Source organism: Festucalex cinctus, chromosome 20 (genome assembly GCF_051991245.1).
Source record: "Festucalex cinctus isolate MCC-2025b chromosome 20, RoL_Fcin_1.0, whole genome shotgun sequence".
NCBI lineage: Eukaryota > Metazoa > Chordata > Actinopteri > Syngnathiformes > Syngnathidae > Festucalex > Festucalex cinctus.
This window is the reverse complement of record NC_135430.1, coordinates 6,967,197-6,984,972: the sequence shown is the minus strand read 5'-3', so window position 1 is coordinate 6,984,972 and position 17,776 is coordinate 6,967,197. Positions and strand designations below refer to the sequence as shown.

At 42.2% G+C, this 17,776-nt stretch overlaps 1 protein-coding gene across 2 annotated transcripts in view; it reads right to left on the bottom strand.

Moving 5' to 3' along the window:
- The window catches only part of kbtbd2 (kelch repeat and BTB (POZ) domain containing 2), a 22,571-nt gene extending 4,795 nt beyond the window's left edge, over nt 1–17,776 (bottom strand). For both annotated transcript variants that reach the window (XR_013280827.1, XM_077508541.1), the window contains exons 1-4: nt 17,585–17,776; nt 4,094–4,646; nt 2,052–2,217; nt 58–756 (exon numbers count right to left, since the gene is read on the bottom strand). Coding sequence is in view for 1 of the 2 variants with exons in the window: in XM_077508541.1 (XP_077364667.1) it covers nt 58–756; nt 2,052–2,217; nt 4,094–4,266 (1,038 nt within the window). In the remaining variant the exon portion in view is untranslated. The remainder of the gene's footprint in view (nt 1–57; nt 757–2,051; nt 2,218–4,093; nt 4,647–17,584) is intronic.

The window sequence follows — 17,776 nt, the reverse complement described above, 5'->3', positions numbered from 1 at the left end:
TATCCAAAAGGAAATAAAAAAAAACAAGTGAAGTGCAAATTCCAAAAGTATGACAACCTGCAGGCCGCCGACGGGGCGGCCGAAGGGGGTCTCCATCAGCACCTCCCCACCGGCTATGAAGACGTCGTTGTCGGGCGTGACCAGCGTGCCCATCTTCTGCAGGTTGTGCGGCGGGTTGCACAGCTTGTAGACCTTTTCGGCCTGCGGGCTGTAGCAGACCATGGAGGCGGGCAAGGCGGGCACCATTACGCTCAAGCGCGTCTCTGTCAGCGCCTCGATGAAGATGAGCATCTCCTCCTTGGTCATGCCCAGCCGCGGCTTGAAGAACTTGGGCATGGACTTGTAGAGGCCCTGCACCACCACCGACTTGTCGTTGGGCGGCAGGCCCTGGAACCAAGCCCGCTGCGTCACTTCCGAGAGCGCGTCGATGCGGATCTGGCTGAGCACCGACGACAGGTGCTGCGAGCGCGCCTCCATGTTGTACTCCAGCCACAGCATGGCCGCCTCGCGCACCGTCTCCTCCTTCTCCACGTTGAGGTTGTCGCTGCTCAGCACGTCCAGCAGCAGCTCGTGCGACAGCTGCAGGAAGGCGTCCTGCCGGTACACCGTGGGGAACTTGTGCTCCACCATGCGCTTGGCGCTCTGCTTCAGCTCGCTGCAGCTGAACAGGTCGCCGATGCTCAGCATGCGCACGCAGTTATCCGGGTTGATCTTCTTCACCAGGTAGTCGCGGCACTGCACCAGCGCATTCTCCACCTGTGGCGGGGAGGACAGGAAAAAAAATATGAGCGAGGTAGGGGTGCACCGATCAATCGGCCGGCCGATTTATCGGCCCCGATTACCCTAATTTTGGAAGATCGGTGATCGGCCGATCACATAAAAATAAACCGATCTTTTCCACCAATCTCATCTCCCTACTCAGAGGTCTGAAAAGGTCAGCCACTATCCTCTACTGCTGAGATGTCTAAGAGAGAACTACTTCATGTGCAGTTAAAACAACACATTTGTATTATTTCGATGATATTGGTCAATGTTTTCCTTTAAAACAAGATTGGAACACTGAAGGCATATGCTGCGTGTAATGGAAAAAACTCGGTATCGGCAAAAATTGGGATCGGCAGGTCAGACTTTTTAAAAGATCGGGGATCGGTGATCGGCTGGAAAATTGTGATCGGTGCACCCTAGAGCGAGGTAGGTGGGCTGGTGAACGAAGCGTGCATAAACATTCTTATATTTGAAGGAAAGTACTTTTTTTTTTTTTTTGGCTGTACCACATTGTCTAGACTGAATTTCTGACAAATATAATCGTATTAGAGCTGTCAAAATTAATCGATAAGTAATCGATCATCAAATTAATCGACAACTAGTTTATTAATTAGCAATCGTTTGGAGATATTTTTTTATGTAAAATTATCCAAATCCTCCGATTTCAGCATATCAACAGTAATTGTTCACCGATTTCAATAGTCCTTCATGAAAGATGACTGATAATCCTCTGTGTTTCATCAAAATTAGACATTTGCAAACATCTGTTTTTACTTTGGAAAACAATAACCGAACAAATAAACAGTAAATCACAGTTTGTTTTGTTTTTAAATCAATCTACAAATATGAAGTACAAAATAAACACCAATCACTGGTTAATAAACAGTAATCAGCGGGGAAAATACGTTTGCAATACACACTTTAATGCCAAATTAAAATTAATCTGGTTAGTTGAATAATCAATTTATTCAATCAATGGATTAATTGATTATAAAAATATTCGATAGTGACAGCCAAGGTTAGAAAGGTTTTAAAAATGAAAACTAAAGCTAACTAAAACTAAGCTAAGCATTTCTTTTAAACAAACTAATTAAAACCAACAGAACCACCCCGAAAACTAATTAAAACTAAATTAAAAGAAAACTAATCTCAAAACAAAATAAAAACTGATGAAAATTAAAATTGCAAGACTATAATAACCCCGGTGACAGTACTAAATGTTATCTTCTTTGAAAATGTCATCACTTCAATCAATCAATCAATCAATCAAAGATGGCAAAGCAGACCTGCAGAAAGCAGGCGGTCTCGTAGAGCGGCTCGACGGTGCTGTCGCTAATGGCCAGGTGGCCCGTGTAGGCGTACGAGATGATGATCTGCAGCGTGGCGGGGTCCACGTTCCTCAGGTGGACGTGCGTCTGCTTGCTCTCACTCAGGCCGCCCATGAACATCGCCCTGCGCACACAAACAAGTCAGCAACAATCGGCATTTCCAAAGTCACTGTGCACATTTTTGACCCGATCTTTTATTATTATTATTATTTTTTTTTTTTTAGCGAAAGTTTCCAAATAAAAAAAATAAATAAATATAGTACGGGTAATACATTTATTTCTATTGATGGTGATGCAAGAAGAAACAGACTCAAGCTTGTTTCAAATCTTGAAGAAATTGTCAAAAAACATCTACAAAAAACAACAAATGTGAAATTTTATTTCATAGCCACGCTGTGCAGCCCTAACATACTGTATGACTTCAATGTCCATATTGCTTCGTATAATATTGGTAAGGAAACGAATGTTATCATCCATGAGATATGAAGCTGCTGCTGCTGTCCCTCACATCGTTTGCTGCAGCGCGCGCAAACACGGACGGCATTACGCAACCTACAAATGAGGCCTCCAGAGGGCCTTCAGGGAGGGAATGGCCGGCGTGTACAAGTGCAGGTCATGTACACTCACATCACAGACGCACAGATTGGCCTTCTACGATGTGTTGCATTGCAGACTTTCAATTGTAGGCAGATACAATTAACCTGTTGCCATCGGGTGTACATTTTTTGGGACATTTTTATTTGCTTAGAAACCACCGGACATATTTTAATCGTAGAAAGTAATATTTTAAATTCTTGTAAGACACTGTCACATGTGCAGTATCTACGGCAAACCTGCACTTAAAACAGAGGAAAAAAAACAAACTGTACAGATTCAATTAAAATATATTGTGCATAAAATTAAATACAGGGAGTCCTCAAGTTACAAACGAATTCTATTCCTACGCTGGCAAGTCGGATTCCGCCGCAAAAGTCTAAATTAAAAGTCAAAATACTTTGTAATACATTTTTATAAAACATTTGCAGCACCCGGAAGTTGCCTGAACCATTATTTCTTGGTTTTCTTCATGGACATTTATTGCTGATGGACGGCAAAGTGGATCTTGGAAACGTAAACATGAAATGTAACGTGCATGGCGGCAGGCCAATTTCTTGCTCAACGGATGCCCGTTGCTGGAGATGACAACATGGTGCACCGATCGATCAGCCGGACAACTTATCGGCCCCGATTTCCTTAATTTTGGGGGATCTGTGATTGGCCGATCCCTTAAAACATAAAACGATCTTTTCCATCGATCTCATCTCTCTCCTCAGGCTCATAGGTCTGAAAAAGTATCCTCTTCTGCTAAGATGACCAATAGGCTTTTATTTTTATTTGAGAGAAATACTTAATGTGCATTTAAAACCAATTATCGGCATTATTTCACAGATATTGTTCAATGTTTTCCAATAAAGCAGGACTGGAACGGTGAAGGTGGCTGCTTATTATGGAAAAAAAACGGAATCTGCAAAAACTGAGATAAGATTTAAAAGATCAGGGATCGATGCACCCCTACACAACAATTTTAAAGTGGCGCGATTACTGTGGGAAATGGAAAAGGTTGCTACGGACGAAGCATGGGCGTCGCAAAGTCAAAACTTCGTAGGTCAAGTACATCATAACTTGAAGACTCCGTGCATTGTTCATTATTTAAAAAAAAAACATTCCGTCCAGATTAAAAAGCATCTTACATTTCAAAGTTAGAATCAATTTCAATGTTCATGTGCATATAGGCTATGATTCTTTTACATACCACTCGAGAGCCTGTGTAAAAGTACTACACTTTGAAAATCACTACTTCCAACCATTAATACATGTATAGACAAATTGGTTTTTTTAGGTGGAGGGGTCTACTATTTTCAAATGTTCCCCAAGCATGGCACATGTTGGTGCCTGACCCCCACAAATAGTGAGGATTGACTCGTCTGTCGTCTGCATCCACAAAAGGCGCACAAACTGACCTGAAGTAGGAGCTGCACGCGGCCAGCACCATCTTGTGGCACGGGAACTCGGTGTCGTCCACCAGCAGCACCACGTCCGTCAGCAGCTTCTGCTCGTAGAAGAACTTGAGCTGCTCCAGCAGGGAGACGGCATAGTCCGCGTTGACCGGCCGGTGCTCGCCCAGGCCCGACATGGTCGCATCACACGAATCGCGCCCCAGTTTTGAAGAGTGCACGCGGCCGGCCCAGCCGGGCTCGATACCACCAGGAAGAAGAAGATTGGAGAGAGGAAGAGGGGGGTTGGGGGGTGAGGGAAAAAAAAAAAAAGAAAAAAAAAAAACACGGCTCTCTGGGGAGGGGGGGGTACGAGAGGTCCTCTGGTCCAAGCAGAATCGCTCAGCTGCTCCTTGGCGACAAGGCGAAAGGCAAGCGGACACGCCCGCGGGCTCCGAGGGAAGGAATCCTCTGCCTTGATGACTCCAGAGGCTAGAGGTCAGAGGTCATACAGCGGCAAAGAGGCACTGAAGGGCAGCGGGGGGAGCCGGCGTCACAACACGACGAGATCAGCGGCAGCCTGCAGTAGACAACGAGCGCAGCCGGGATGAGTCACACGTTCCACGGAAAAGCAGATGACAAACACCCCCGAGGTTTGTTGTGATTCTCATCTCAACAACACTTCACTTGCTCGACTGCTGATACTGTTACTTGAAAACATTTCCTGACCCAGGAACAAATTCAAAGTCACCGGCAACTTAAAACCAACCACAGAAATGTACAAACAAGAAGAACTGAATATTTTGTCACACTTTCGTCTTCAATTGTACGGCTCCTTATGGTGTGTGCAGCTTGGGCACCTAGGGAAGTGCAAGACAGGCATACGGATATCAGCTCTCAGATTCTCAGTATGGCAGCAATATTACTTGTTCTTCATAGAGTATAAAGACTATATGGCGGCCAACTTTTGAATCTGATGGCTGATAAAGCTGGTATCTCACTGAACGGTGAATACTTGCGAACGTAGCATATTTGAGGTTTTCATAAGACGTTCATAGACAGTTTTTACTTGTCGTAAACACATTTGGAGCATATTCAGACAATTTGTCACTGCAAATATCTTTTGAAACGTTTCACGAAACTGAACAAAAACCCCAAATGAGCTACATTCGCAGGCATTTGTCACTCAGTGAGATGCAGGAAACTTTACATTTATGGATCAACTTAAATGTCCACTTTATATTTTTATATTAATATATATATATATATATATATATATATATATTAATAAATATATATATATATATATATATATATATATATATATATATATATATATATATATATTAGGGGTGTGAATTGCCTCGTACCTGACGATTCGATCCGTATCACGATTAATAGGTCGCGATTCGATTCAATACTGATTAATCCCGATATGAATTTACAAGTCGATTGTTGCGATTTTTTTTTTTTTACACAAATTTAGAAAATACCATTCAGTAAACTTGTACACTGAAAGATTTGTATGAAAATGCATTATTTATTGATCTGAAACTTCAGTGTTATAACTGTGAGCCACTGTATTTAACAAACAGGTTGTAACCTTTTTCATGTTAGAACAGCATTGAAATAAAATATTAAGGCTTAATATATTAAGTCATTAATATAACATTCTTCCATGCTTAAGGTGTGAAAGTTAGACGTTTTGTTGAATATTTTTCCATCAAAAATGGATGTTAAAAAAATATTCAACAAAACGTTTTACTTTGGGTTAGGGTTCACACCTTAAGCATGGAAGAATGTTATATGAACGGAACATTAAGCCTTAATATTTTATTTTAATGCTGTTCAAGCATCAAACAGATTACAACCTGTTTATAAGACTGAAGTTTCAGATAAATCAATAATAAATTTTCATACAAATCTTATACTCTACAAGTTTACTGATTAGTATTTTCTAAATTTGAATGAAAAAAAATCACAACAACCGACTTTTAAATTCGTATCGGGATTAATCGGTATCGAATCGAATCGTCAGGTACTAGGCAATTCACACCCTATATATATATATATATATATATATATATATATATATATATATATATATATATATATATATATATTAAGGGTGTCACGATTTCGATTTTTTATCGAAATCGATCGAAATTACGTCACGATTTCGAGCATCGAAATAGAAGAGAGGACACACGATTCGATGCCCCCCCCCGCGCCCGCCGCCACCGCCGCCACCGCCACCTCCCAGGAAAGCAAATGAGACGCAGCCATTCAGCTACTAGCTAACGGCACTTGTTAGCTGACTTCTCCTGCAGTCATGATGGCAAGCGCGGACAGACACAGCAATGGTGCTTCAAGCCGCTCCCGCTTCTCTCGTCACCAGTTTGGAAACATTTTGCGTTCCCGGTGAGTTATGTCGACAACGTTCACGTTGTCGATAAAAAGACCACAGTTGCAAGATATGCTATGTGCGCGTACTGTACTCGGCCACGGTGTTACGCCCGGCTCGTCAAGGGGAAGGGAAGTAACACAATAACAGAAAATATAGAGTAGATAAACACGGGTCGACTTTAACATCTGAGTAGTTTTAATTGAAATTTCAGGCAGGGGTTTGACAAGGGAGTGAAAGTGGAAGGTGAACAAATAATAACCGCATTTGACAGAACACAATAGCGTCGCGCTGGCACAGTCGTCCAATCGGAGTGTCGCGCTGGCACAGTCGTCCAATCGGAGTGTCGCGCTGGCACAGTCGTCCAATCGGAGTGTCGCGCTGGCACAGTCCTCCAATCAGAGTGTCGCGCTGGCGCATTCAAACTGAAGTACCATTATACGGGCACCAGCCGACACAAACACACACATACATACTAGGGGAGCGGAGCCGGCGGCGGGCCCGAGCCGCCAGCCGTAACAACGGGAAACACGACTGTAGGGGCCAATTGTGCATTGGTTAATTTGTAGTATGTTCTATATATTGTATATCGTCGTTAGTCATATTTACACGTTTGATATTGGATAATTTAGTTAAAAGTAATGGCGAATATTATTTTATGCGTATATTAGAATTTATTGGTTGAAAAGTACAAAGAGACAAATTGTTTAATTATTTCTTTATTGGAACTACTTTATTTGCAGCGTCACGTGACTCGCGAATGTGCATTGATAGAACGGCAACAAGTTGGACATGGAACAGATGAAACCAGCTCACGATAGAAGTGACATAGTTTTTTGACCATACGATTTGATCTTTATTGGACGTACTTGTATTTTATTTGTGTTTTATTAAATAGTAAAATTCAAGACGTGGTCCTGTCGTTTGCGTTCAAGACTCATCGCTATACTGGTTTCAAGGGTGTTCGTGTTAGTGGAGTAACACCTACATTTAGTCAAAAAACTCGCTAACAAGCTAGCGCCACTCCGGACTGTGGGAAGAAAAAAGTGGCTGAGAGAGAGAGAGAGAGGAACGGTCACCGGACAGGACGAAAGGCGGCTGGATACAAGACACGGGAGAAGCTTGGAAGTAGGAAAGGAAATAATCCGTTGAGACTACGAAGCAAGGTAAAGAGAAATCTTCGTGTCTTTTATGCCCACTAGAAAAGGGGTGAAGATAGAAAGCTACGACGAACGAAGCTAAAGTTAGCGTAAGCTAGCGCTAGCTGCAAGCTAACTAGCTGCACGGAGCCGATGTGATTGAAAACGAAAGTAACACGTAACTTTCACCGGCGGATAAACACGAAACGACTTTAACTCGTCCACGCAGAGCTTGGCATTGAATGAGAAACTGTTTGCATTCGTTTTATGAAGAAAAGTAACCACTGAAGTAACGGTGCTTTTGAACGTTGCATGCAAAATGAGCCACTCCGCAATTGATAGAATGGATGAAGAAAAGGAGTTTCAATGTGTAATAAATACAACAGAGCTGGAACAAGGGAGGTCACGTAGGCTAACAGAGAAAGGAATGGAAGAAAAATTGCAAAGATGCATTTCCCTGAGAAGACAAAGATTAAGAGAGTTGTCTAACAGAATGAATGTAATGACAGCTTTGATGAAGGATGTGGAAAACGTTGCATTGGTGCAAGAAAGAATGGAAAAAGACTTTATTTGCTTGTTAGAGGAATTCAATCATCACAACAAAGAAATAATGAGCCTTTTACCTGAAGATGAGCAAATATTTGACCAAGAAAATTGGTTTCAACCCAAAATGGAACCCATACGACACTTTATGAAAACAACTAAAGAGTGGATTGCAGCTACTACACACATGTCCTACTTAAAAGAAAATAGTCAAGAAAATTATCAACAGGAAGATGATGTGCAAAAACAGAAGGAGTTTAAAACTGAAGAGGAGCTGCAAAATGGTGTTCAACCAGATGATAGTGCATCACAAGCTGATGTCCCACAAGGGTCACAAGTAAGCAACTCATCAGCATGGTCTAGAGTCTCGGCGTCACGTGCGAGACAAGAAGCGGAGCATGCAGCATTGTTGGAGCGCGCCGCGGCAATGAGGAAAAGGCAGCAACTGGAGAAAGAAATGGCTGAAATTAAAGCTAAAAAAGAAGAACTTGAGATTGAGACTGCGTTGGCAGAAAGTAGTGCAAAGCTGAAGGTGCTTAACGAATATGAAAGATCAGAAGATGGTGTGAGCCAAGCGCAGCGGGCAAGAAGCAAAGGAACTGTGAAACAGGAAGTGACTCATGTGCCGTCTCTTCAACGGGACAACGTGAACTTTCACAGACAGCCACAACTGCCGCGCATCCAAGCAGCACAATTAGTTCGACAAGACTTCAGCTTGCAGTCCAACACATGTAGAGAAGATAACATGTTGAAGGTCATGGAAAAACAGAATCTAATCACAGAGTTGCTTGTAAAGCAGCAGAAGCAGTCTCAGTTGCCAACCAAAGATATCCCAGTGTTTAGGGGTGATGTATTACATTACAAGTCCTTCATTCAAGCATTTGAGCATTCAATAGAACAGAAGACGGACAACGATCGAGACAAATTGTACTTCCTGGAGCAATTTACAAGTGATGAGCCTCAGGAACTGGTACGCAGCTGTGTTCATATGCCACCCAGTCGAGGTTACAAGGAAGCAAAGAAACTGCTTCACAAACATTATGGAGATGAATTACGAATTGCCAGTGCGTACATAGAAAAGGTGTTGAAGTGGACGCAGATCAAGTCTGAAGACAGTAAGGCACTAAATGCCTACGCAATGTTCCTCGTAGGATGTCGCAATACTATGGAGGACATAGAATCAATGGAGGAAATGGACAACCCCACCAACTTACGAACTGTGGTCTCAAAGTTGCCCTACAAACTTAAAGAGCGATGGCGTGCTGAAGCTTACAACATCAAAGAGAGGCGAGGCAGAAGAGCAAAGTTTGATGACCTCGTGAGCTACATTGAGCATCAAGCAAAAATAGTAACAGACCCTCTCTTCGGTGAAATTCCAGACAGCCACTCAAACACCTATGGAAAAAATGACATTGAAAAGCTCACAGTTAAGAAAGAAAAACGTAAAAGTTTTGCAACGAATGTCTCCACAGAAAAGGTCAAAGGAAAAGAAGAGAAGGTAACGAAACAAGATAATAAAGTAAATGCCTTTGAGAAGCCATGCATGTATTGTCAGCAAGCTCACACCCTAGCCACATGCAGCAAAATCAAGAATCAACCCTACAAAGACAGAGTGGAGTTTTTGAAGTCCAAAGGAGCATGCTTTGGATGCTTAGCTTTGGGACATATCAGCAAATTCTGCAAGAGAAGAACTGAATGCAAAGAGTGTAAATTAAAACACCCGGACATCCTCCATAAGCATAGAGAAGAAGATTCTGCCTCCCAAGAAAAGAACAGTGATGCTCAAGAAGAAGATCCTAGCCCACAGGCTGCAGTTGCACAAGAGTCTGCTTGCCTCATTGGGGCCGGAGAAAGTGAATGTGTGCTGTCAATAGTACCGGTGAAAATCAAATCAAGAAAGAGTGACAAGCATGTAGAAACGTATGCTTTTATGGACCCGGGAAGCACAGCAACTTTCATCACAGAAGACCTGCGCAAGAAGTTGAATGTTAAAGGGAAACCAACCCAAATACTCCTGAGCACCATGAGTCAAGGCAAATCTGGAGGACCGAAATGCATAAGTAGTTACGCAATAACAGACTTGGAGGTTTGTGGACTGGAAGAAAGAATGTATATCGAGTTACCCAAGGCGTACACTCATGGTGACATTCCAGTGCGCAACTCGAACATTCCCAAGCAATCAGAAATACGAAAGTGGTCTTACCTCCGTGAAGTACACCTACCAGAGATTCAAGCGGAAGTCGGCATACTTATCGGAGCAAATTGTTCAAGAGCGATGGAGCCATGGCACATTATAAACAGTCGGGACGGAGGACCTTACGCTGTGAAAACTGCTATTGGCTGGGTCGTGAATGGTCCTGTGAGAAAAGAACCAAATGACAATGATGGAAAACAGCGTTGTTCAGTGAATAGGATCACAGTGGTGGAAATTGAAAAGCTACTGGTACAGCAGTACAACACAGACTTCCCAGAGCGCATCTATGATGACAAGCAAGAGATGTCACAAGATGACAAACAATTCATGCAATCTGTGGAAAAAACAACAACCTATGAGAATGGACATTACTGTGTGGGATTGCCACTCAAGAACGTCAAACTACCCATGCCGAACAACCGATGTATGGCAGAGCAGCGCATGGTGAGTTTGCACCGGAAGTTTAAGAAGGACTCTAACTTCTATGAAGACTACAAGGCCTTCATGGATGCTATCATAGAAAAGGGATATGCCATTCAAGTCCCAACTGAGCAACTGAACAGAGACGATGGCCTGATGTCATACATACCGCACCATGGGGTTTACCACCCCAAGAAGAGAAAGATGAGAGTGGTCTTTGATTGCACCGCATCTTTTCAAGACCAGTCCCTGAATAGTCGACTACTACAAGGTCCTGACTTGACGAACACGCTAATTGGCGTCCTTTTGAGATTTCGTGAGGAGCCAATTGCAATGACTGCCGACATTGAATCAATGTTTTATCAAGTGAAGGTACCAGAACATGACGCAGACCTTCTACGCTTTTTTTGGTGGCCAGACGGAAAGCTTAATGAGCCCTTGAAAGAGTTCAGGATGACAGTTCACCTTTTTGGAGCCACCTCATCTCCAAGCGTTGCATCGTATGCACTGAGAAGAACTGCAGAGGATAACCAAGCCACTGCATCACCCGAAGCTGTACAAACAGTCCTGTACAACTTCTATGTAGATGACTGCTTGAAAAGTGTTGCTACAGAAGAGGAAGCAGTGACATTGATTAAAGACCTTTGCATCTTGTGTGCCAAAGGCGGATTTACTTTGACAAAATGGACAAGTCATAACAGAAATGTGCTCAAGTCGGTACCGGAAGAACACAGAGCTCAAATAAAAAATTTGGATCTCAGCTATGAAGAGCTACCTGTGGAGAGAACGCTTGGCATACAGTGGGACACAGAAACAGATACCTTCATCTACAGCATCAAACTGCCTGACAAACCGATGACCAGAAGGGGAATCTTGGCAGTTGTCAACTCAATCTATGACCCCCTTGGTTTGCTGTCTCCTGTTATTTTGCCAGCTAAACTTCTTCTGAAGGATCTGTGTAGAGAGCAACACGGATGGGATGAAAACATCAGTGAGAAACATGAAAAGGATTGGAAGAGCTGGAAGGAAGATGTTACCCACCTCTTCAACTATCACGTGAACAGGTGCGTAAAACCTGCAAATTTTGGACACACTGTTTCAGCACAGTTGCACCACTTTTCGGATGCATCAGAGTACGCATATGGTACCGCATCTTATCTGTTGCTGAAGAACAAGCAAGGACAGAAGTGTTGTTCTCTGGTGATGGGCAAGTCAAGAGTAGCCTCATTCAAACAGGTTACTATTCCCAGACTAGAGCTGACGGCAGCAGTGGTCGCTGTGAAGATGGACAAGATGTTACGCCAAGAACTTAAAATTCCACTACAGCCACCCATCTTCTGGACCGATAGCACTACAGTGCTCAGATACATAGACAACGATACTGCTCGCTTCAAAACCTTTGTGGCGAATCGAATACACATTATCCGAGAAGCCACCAAACCTTCACAGTGGAAGTACGTCAGAACCACAGAAAACCCAGCAGATCTATCCAGTAGAGGTGTCAAGGCCAAGAATTTTACACAATTAAAAGCATGGATTGACGGACCAGATTTCTTGCTTAATGATGAGTGTGACTGGCCGGAGCAACCCATGCAAAGGAAAGAAAGTCTGCAAGATGATGTTGAAATAAAAAATATAGAGACAATTAACATGATCAGAGTGAAAAACGAAGTGGAACCATTGGACAAGCTGATTAATTACTATTCAGAGTGGCAGAAACTCAAAAGAGCTGTGTCGTGGATTTTAGAAGTAAGGAAAACTTTGCGAAAATTGAAAGACAAAAGAAAAGAGTTGGAGCGTAATAACCAAAAAGAAAAGGACCCCGAGCAGCAAAGGTCAAAGATTGAAAGTGACATGAAAAACTATAAAGCAAAAATGGAAAAGAAACAGCTCACGCTGGATGACTTAATTGCCGCAGAGTTGGAAATAATCGAGTACAGCCAGAGACAACATTTCAGTGACGAACTCCAAATTTTGCAAAAGGGAAGACAAGTTCGTCGTAACAGTCAGTTGTTCAGACTCGATCCTGTACTTGACGAGAACACCTTGAGGGTTGGCGGAAGGCTCAACAAGTCAGCCATGCCAGAAAATGCCAAACGCCCAGCGATCATATCGAAGCACAGCAGAGTTGCCACACTAATCCTGACAGACATCCACCAAAGGACAGGACATGCCGGACGCAATTATGTGTTGGCACAACTAAGACTCAAATATTGGATTCCACAAGCCAACTCGGCGATCCGAAGGATAATCAACAAGTGTGTTGTATGCCGCAGGATGACTGGAAAGGTTGGAGAGCAAAAAATGGCAAACTTACCCGAAGATCGTCTCCTGCCGGATAAACCCCCATTCACAAATACTGGTGTTGACTTCTTCGGGCCCTTTGAGGTAAAGCGGGGCCGGACTACAGTCAAAAGATACGGTGTGCTGTTCACGTGTCTCACACTGAGAGCAGTGCATATAGAAGTGGCAGATAGTCTTGACACAGACTCATGTATAAATGCGATTAGACGCTTCATATGTCGCAGAGGTCAAGTTACCATCATGCGTTCTGATAACGGCACAAACCTTGTGGCAGCTGAAAGGGAATTAAGAGAAGCAATTCAGAAACTGAACAATGACAAGATTGCAAGAACTTTGCAACCGAAAGAAATCCAGTGGATATTCAACAGCCCAGCAGCCTCCCATCAAGGCGGGATTTGGGAGAGGCAAATTCGAGCAGTCAGAAGAATCCTCGGTTCCATCATAAAAGAGCAAGTGATGAATGATGACTGTATACAGACAATGATGTGTGAAGTTGAGAGTATAATAAATGGAAGACCACTCACTCTCATCTCCGATGATGCAAACGATCTCGAGCCTCTGACACCGAACCACTTATTGCTGTTGAAATCGCAACCTAACATGCCTCCTGGTATATTCAACGCGGATGACATATACACAAGAAAAAGATGGAAACAAGTACAATACTTGACAGACTTATTTTGGACTAGATGGACTCGTGAGTACCTCCCACTCCTTCAAGAGCGCCAGAAGTGGTCAACAAGAAGACGAAACTTCTCAGTCGGAGACGTCGTACTCCTCGTGGATAACACCTCTCCTCGCCACTCCTGGCTCCTGGGGAGAGTGGTCGAGACTCTACCGGACGCAAGTGGAATGGTGCGACGAGTCAGGATATGAACCAAGACCAACGTACTGGAGAGACCAGTGAACAAACTGTGCTTGCTAGAAGAAGCAGCTCAGAAAGGAGGAACTTTATAAAAAGAAAAGAAATGATGAGAGGAGGATTTTCAATAATTTGTTTATGAACAAAGCTATTGTAATTTGATGTTTTGTTAGAAGTGTTAATTGTTTAGCCTGCCTGCCTAACCAATTAGGGGCCGGATAATGTAGGGGCCAATTGTGCATTGGTTAATTTGTAGTATGTTCTATATATTGTATATCGTCGTTAGTCATATTTACACGTTTGATATTGGATAATTTAGTTAAAAGTAATGGCGAATATTATTTTATGCGTATATTAGAATTTATTGGTTGAAAAGTACAAAGAGACAAATTGTTTAATTATTTCTTTATTGGAACTACTTTATTTGCAGCGTCACGTGACTCGCGAATGTGCATTGATAGAACGGCAACAAGTTGGACATGGAACAGATGAAACCAGCTCACGATAGAAGTGACATAGTTTTTTGACCATACGATTTGATCTTTATTGGACGTACTTGTATTTTATTTGTGTTTTATTAAATAGTAAAATTCAAGACGTGGTCCTGTCGTTTGCGTTCAAGACTCATCGCTATACTGGTTTCAAGGGTGTTCGTGTTAGTGGAGTAACACCTACAACGACAAACATGACGGGACATTTACGCAGGCATCACAAAGATTTAGATTTATCAAATTCAACTAGAAGTGGGAAAACAACGGTCCAACCAACTATTTCATCCTCATTTACAGTGAAACTTCCACACACTTCAGCTCGCGCGAAACGCCAGATCCATAGGTCTATTTATAGCAGCAGACCTGCAGCCTTGGAAAACGCTGGATTCAAACATTTAATTAGTGTACTTGAACCACGCTACAGTATGCCCAGCAACTGTAAATGTTGGGATATAGTTTGTTCAGGCTGTATTTGTTCCATGACTTTGGATACAATATATTTTTTGTTGTTGTTGCACATTGCACATTATTTTAAGAGGAACGCACAGCACACTGTTGTAACCAAAAACAGTCAATAGATGGCAGGCACCCACTGTGACTTTTTGTTTTTGTTTTTTTATTTTTTATTTTACACTTCAGTAAGAACAAGACGGTTAACTTTATATTGTAAATAAATTCTTTGAATTTGATCATTCCTGCCTAATGTCAATTATCATATATTACATAAATTTACACAAAAATAATATGGAAATTGCATCACCTATATGTAGCCGATCTTTTGAAATAAGATTTACTGTACAATGAATAGAACCAATGATCATAGACTAGCCTTAGCCTACAGAAGCATATGCCTCTGTGATATAAAGTGGGGGAGCGGAAAAAAAAAAACAAAAAAAAAAAAAAAAAAAATCGAAAAAAAAATCGAATCGTGACCCCAAAATCGAAATTTAAATCGAATCGTGGAGTTGGCGAATCGTGACACCCCTAATATATATATATATATATATATATATATATATATATATATATATATATATATATATATATATATATATATATATGTTTGAATTTTAGAAAACTATATACAGTAGAAATCTTTAGGGATCCATTTATTGCTTATATATATGAGTTTTAATTTTTATTATTATTATTTTTAATTTTGCTTAACACATGCTAATGACCCTGGAAGCTCACTGCAATTTTTGTTTTTTTAAACAAATCTGTCAATATAGTTTAAAAGTTTTTTTTTCTATTTTATTGGAAATGAATATTGGCTTGAAATAATCGGTTATCGGCCTCCTTGACTCCTTAATCTGTATCGGTCTTGAAAAAAACATATTGGTCTATCTGGTATTATATACAAATGAGCCATCCGTCTAGCTAGCATATATAAAGCTTCCTATGGGCATTTGTTACACATCCGTGGCATCTGTCAATTGACTATCCCAAGCTGATGTTAAAGGTCAAAATGGTGGTCAACTCAGTGAAAAGAAGCTCTGCGCTTATTGAAAAGCATTGGACTTCGCATCGTTGTAATTTGATTTGTGAGGATCTGCGTGAGGGGAAAAAACGAGGCTACCAACTACCCTATCAATTTAAATGGAGGAGATTAGAGTGGTGACAATCTTTTCCTAACTGTAAACTTTAAATTTGCAAGTCAACTTACCCGATATCAGTAAACCACATGCTATGCATGTTAATAAAAAACAGCAACTTTCCAGCCATTGAAACGTTTCTATCAGAGCCGATTCCATCGGATCCAATTCATTTTCAATGACCGTTTGGTAGTTTCGCCTACCCACAATGCACCTAGAATTCGAGATGTGCACTTCGCTTATTATGAAATGTTGTCTGAATAGTGACTGCTATAACAATATACCCCGTTTTGCATGCTAATCACAGACAAAAGAATGTTTTACACTAAAGAAATAGCAGAAATGTGGATGCTCAGAATTGTCAATAAGATGCTATATTCCACAAGTGGTGAGATCCGGTCCTCGAGGGCCACAGTCCTGCAGGTTTTTGATATTTCCCTTCTTCAACACAGCTGATTCATGGTCAGCTCATCAGCAAGCTCTGCAGAAGCCCGATATCGAGCCTGTTAATTAGAATCAGCTGCACTTCGAGTAGGGAAATCTAAAAGACCTGCAGGACTCCAGCCCTCGAGGACCGCAGTTTGCCACCCCTGCTTCAGTCACTTCTTTGATGTCAAAAAGGCTCACTGATCTTAGCTTCTCCCTATACAGCTTATCCTCAGTAGAAATAACTAAGTTGAAACATGAATTACAGTTTGGGGAAAATGTACGTTTTGGGATGCGGGGAGGAGCCCACGAGGAAACCCCACGCAGAAAAGAAAGGGGTGCAAACTCAATACAGTAAGCAGATTCAAACTCACAGTCACAACCTTCGAACTTGGGGGGTTCAGGCGTACTCACCACTCGGCAACCACGTTGCTTACTCAAGGGTGGAATGTTTTCAAAATACGAAAATCCGCTGTGATGTGATGACGCTAACAGCTCATCGCGATTGGATGATACTACACATATATCACCTTAGTGATGGCATGACATCTTTTTCGCTCGATTTTACTTCAAGCTCTGAATTGGTGACAAACGGCAAAAGTGTTTTTCGTAGTCATTAAAAAGTGACTTTTCTTGCTATCACCTTGTCAATGCAACCTTGCGGTGGCTAAGCGGGGTTAGCTCGCCATCATCATCACCCCACTATCCAAAAACAAAACCAAGTCTTCTTCTCACTCATTACATTGCTACTGAACACTCTCATCAGTGACACATTATCACCGGGGGAGCTGGTAGACGTGCGCCCTCGTCTTTTAATCGAACACGTCTAAATAAGTCTGCCTCCATGTCATGTTCCAGACGCGGCTCAAGTAACGTTAGTTAGCAGTTAGCACCTTTAGCTACTCGTCTTCGCACCGTCAATCACGCCGCCTGCTCGGGAACCGACGCCAAACATCTCCAGAATCGAGTGAAAATGTTTTAAAATGTGTCCATAAAAGGACAAAAAAGCCACCGCGGAGAGGGGCGCCATTGCTAGCATAGCATCAACGACGCGGCTAGGCTAACAGTAGCTAAACTGCTCGTCTGGCTCTTCCCCCTCCCGTACTCCCCGCATAACACTCAACAAAATGCTTTTCTCACGGTAGTTTGATGATGACTCCAAGCGACGGAGGGTCACAAATGAGTTTCCTCCCAGCGGGACGTGTCGACTTCAGTCCAAATGCTGAATTACGACAGCAAATAAGTGAATTGTGCTGAGCCGATCTCACAACCTTCCAGCGCATTTTTAAGCGCCTGAAAGCAAAGCGCGGTGGAGGCCAAATGAGCGCATTG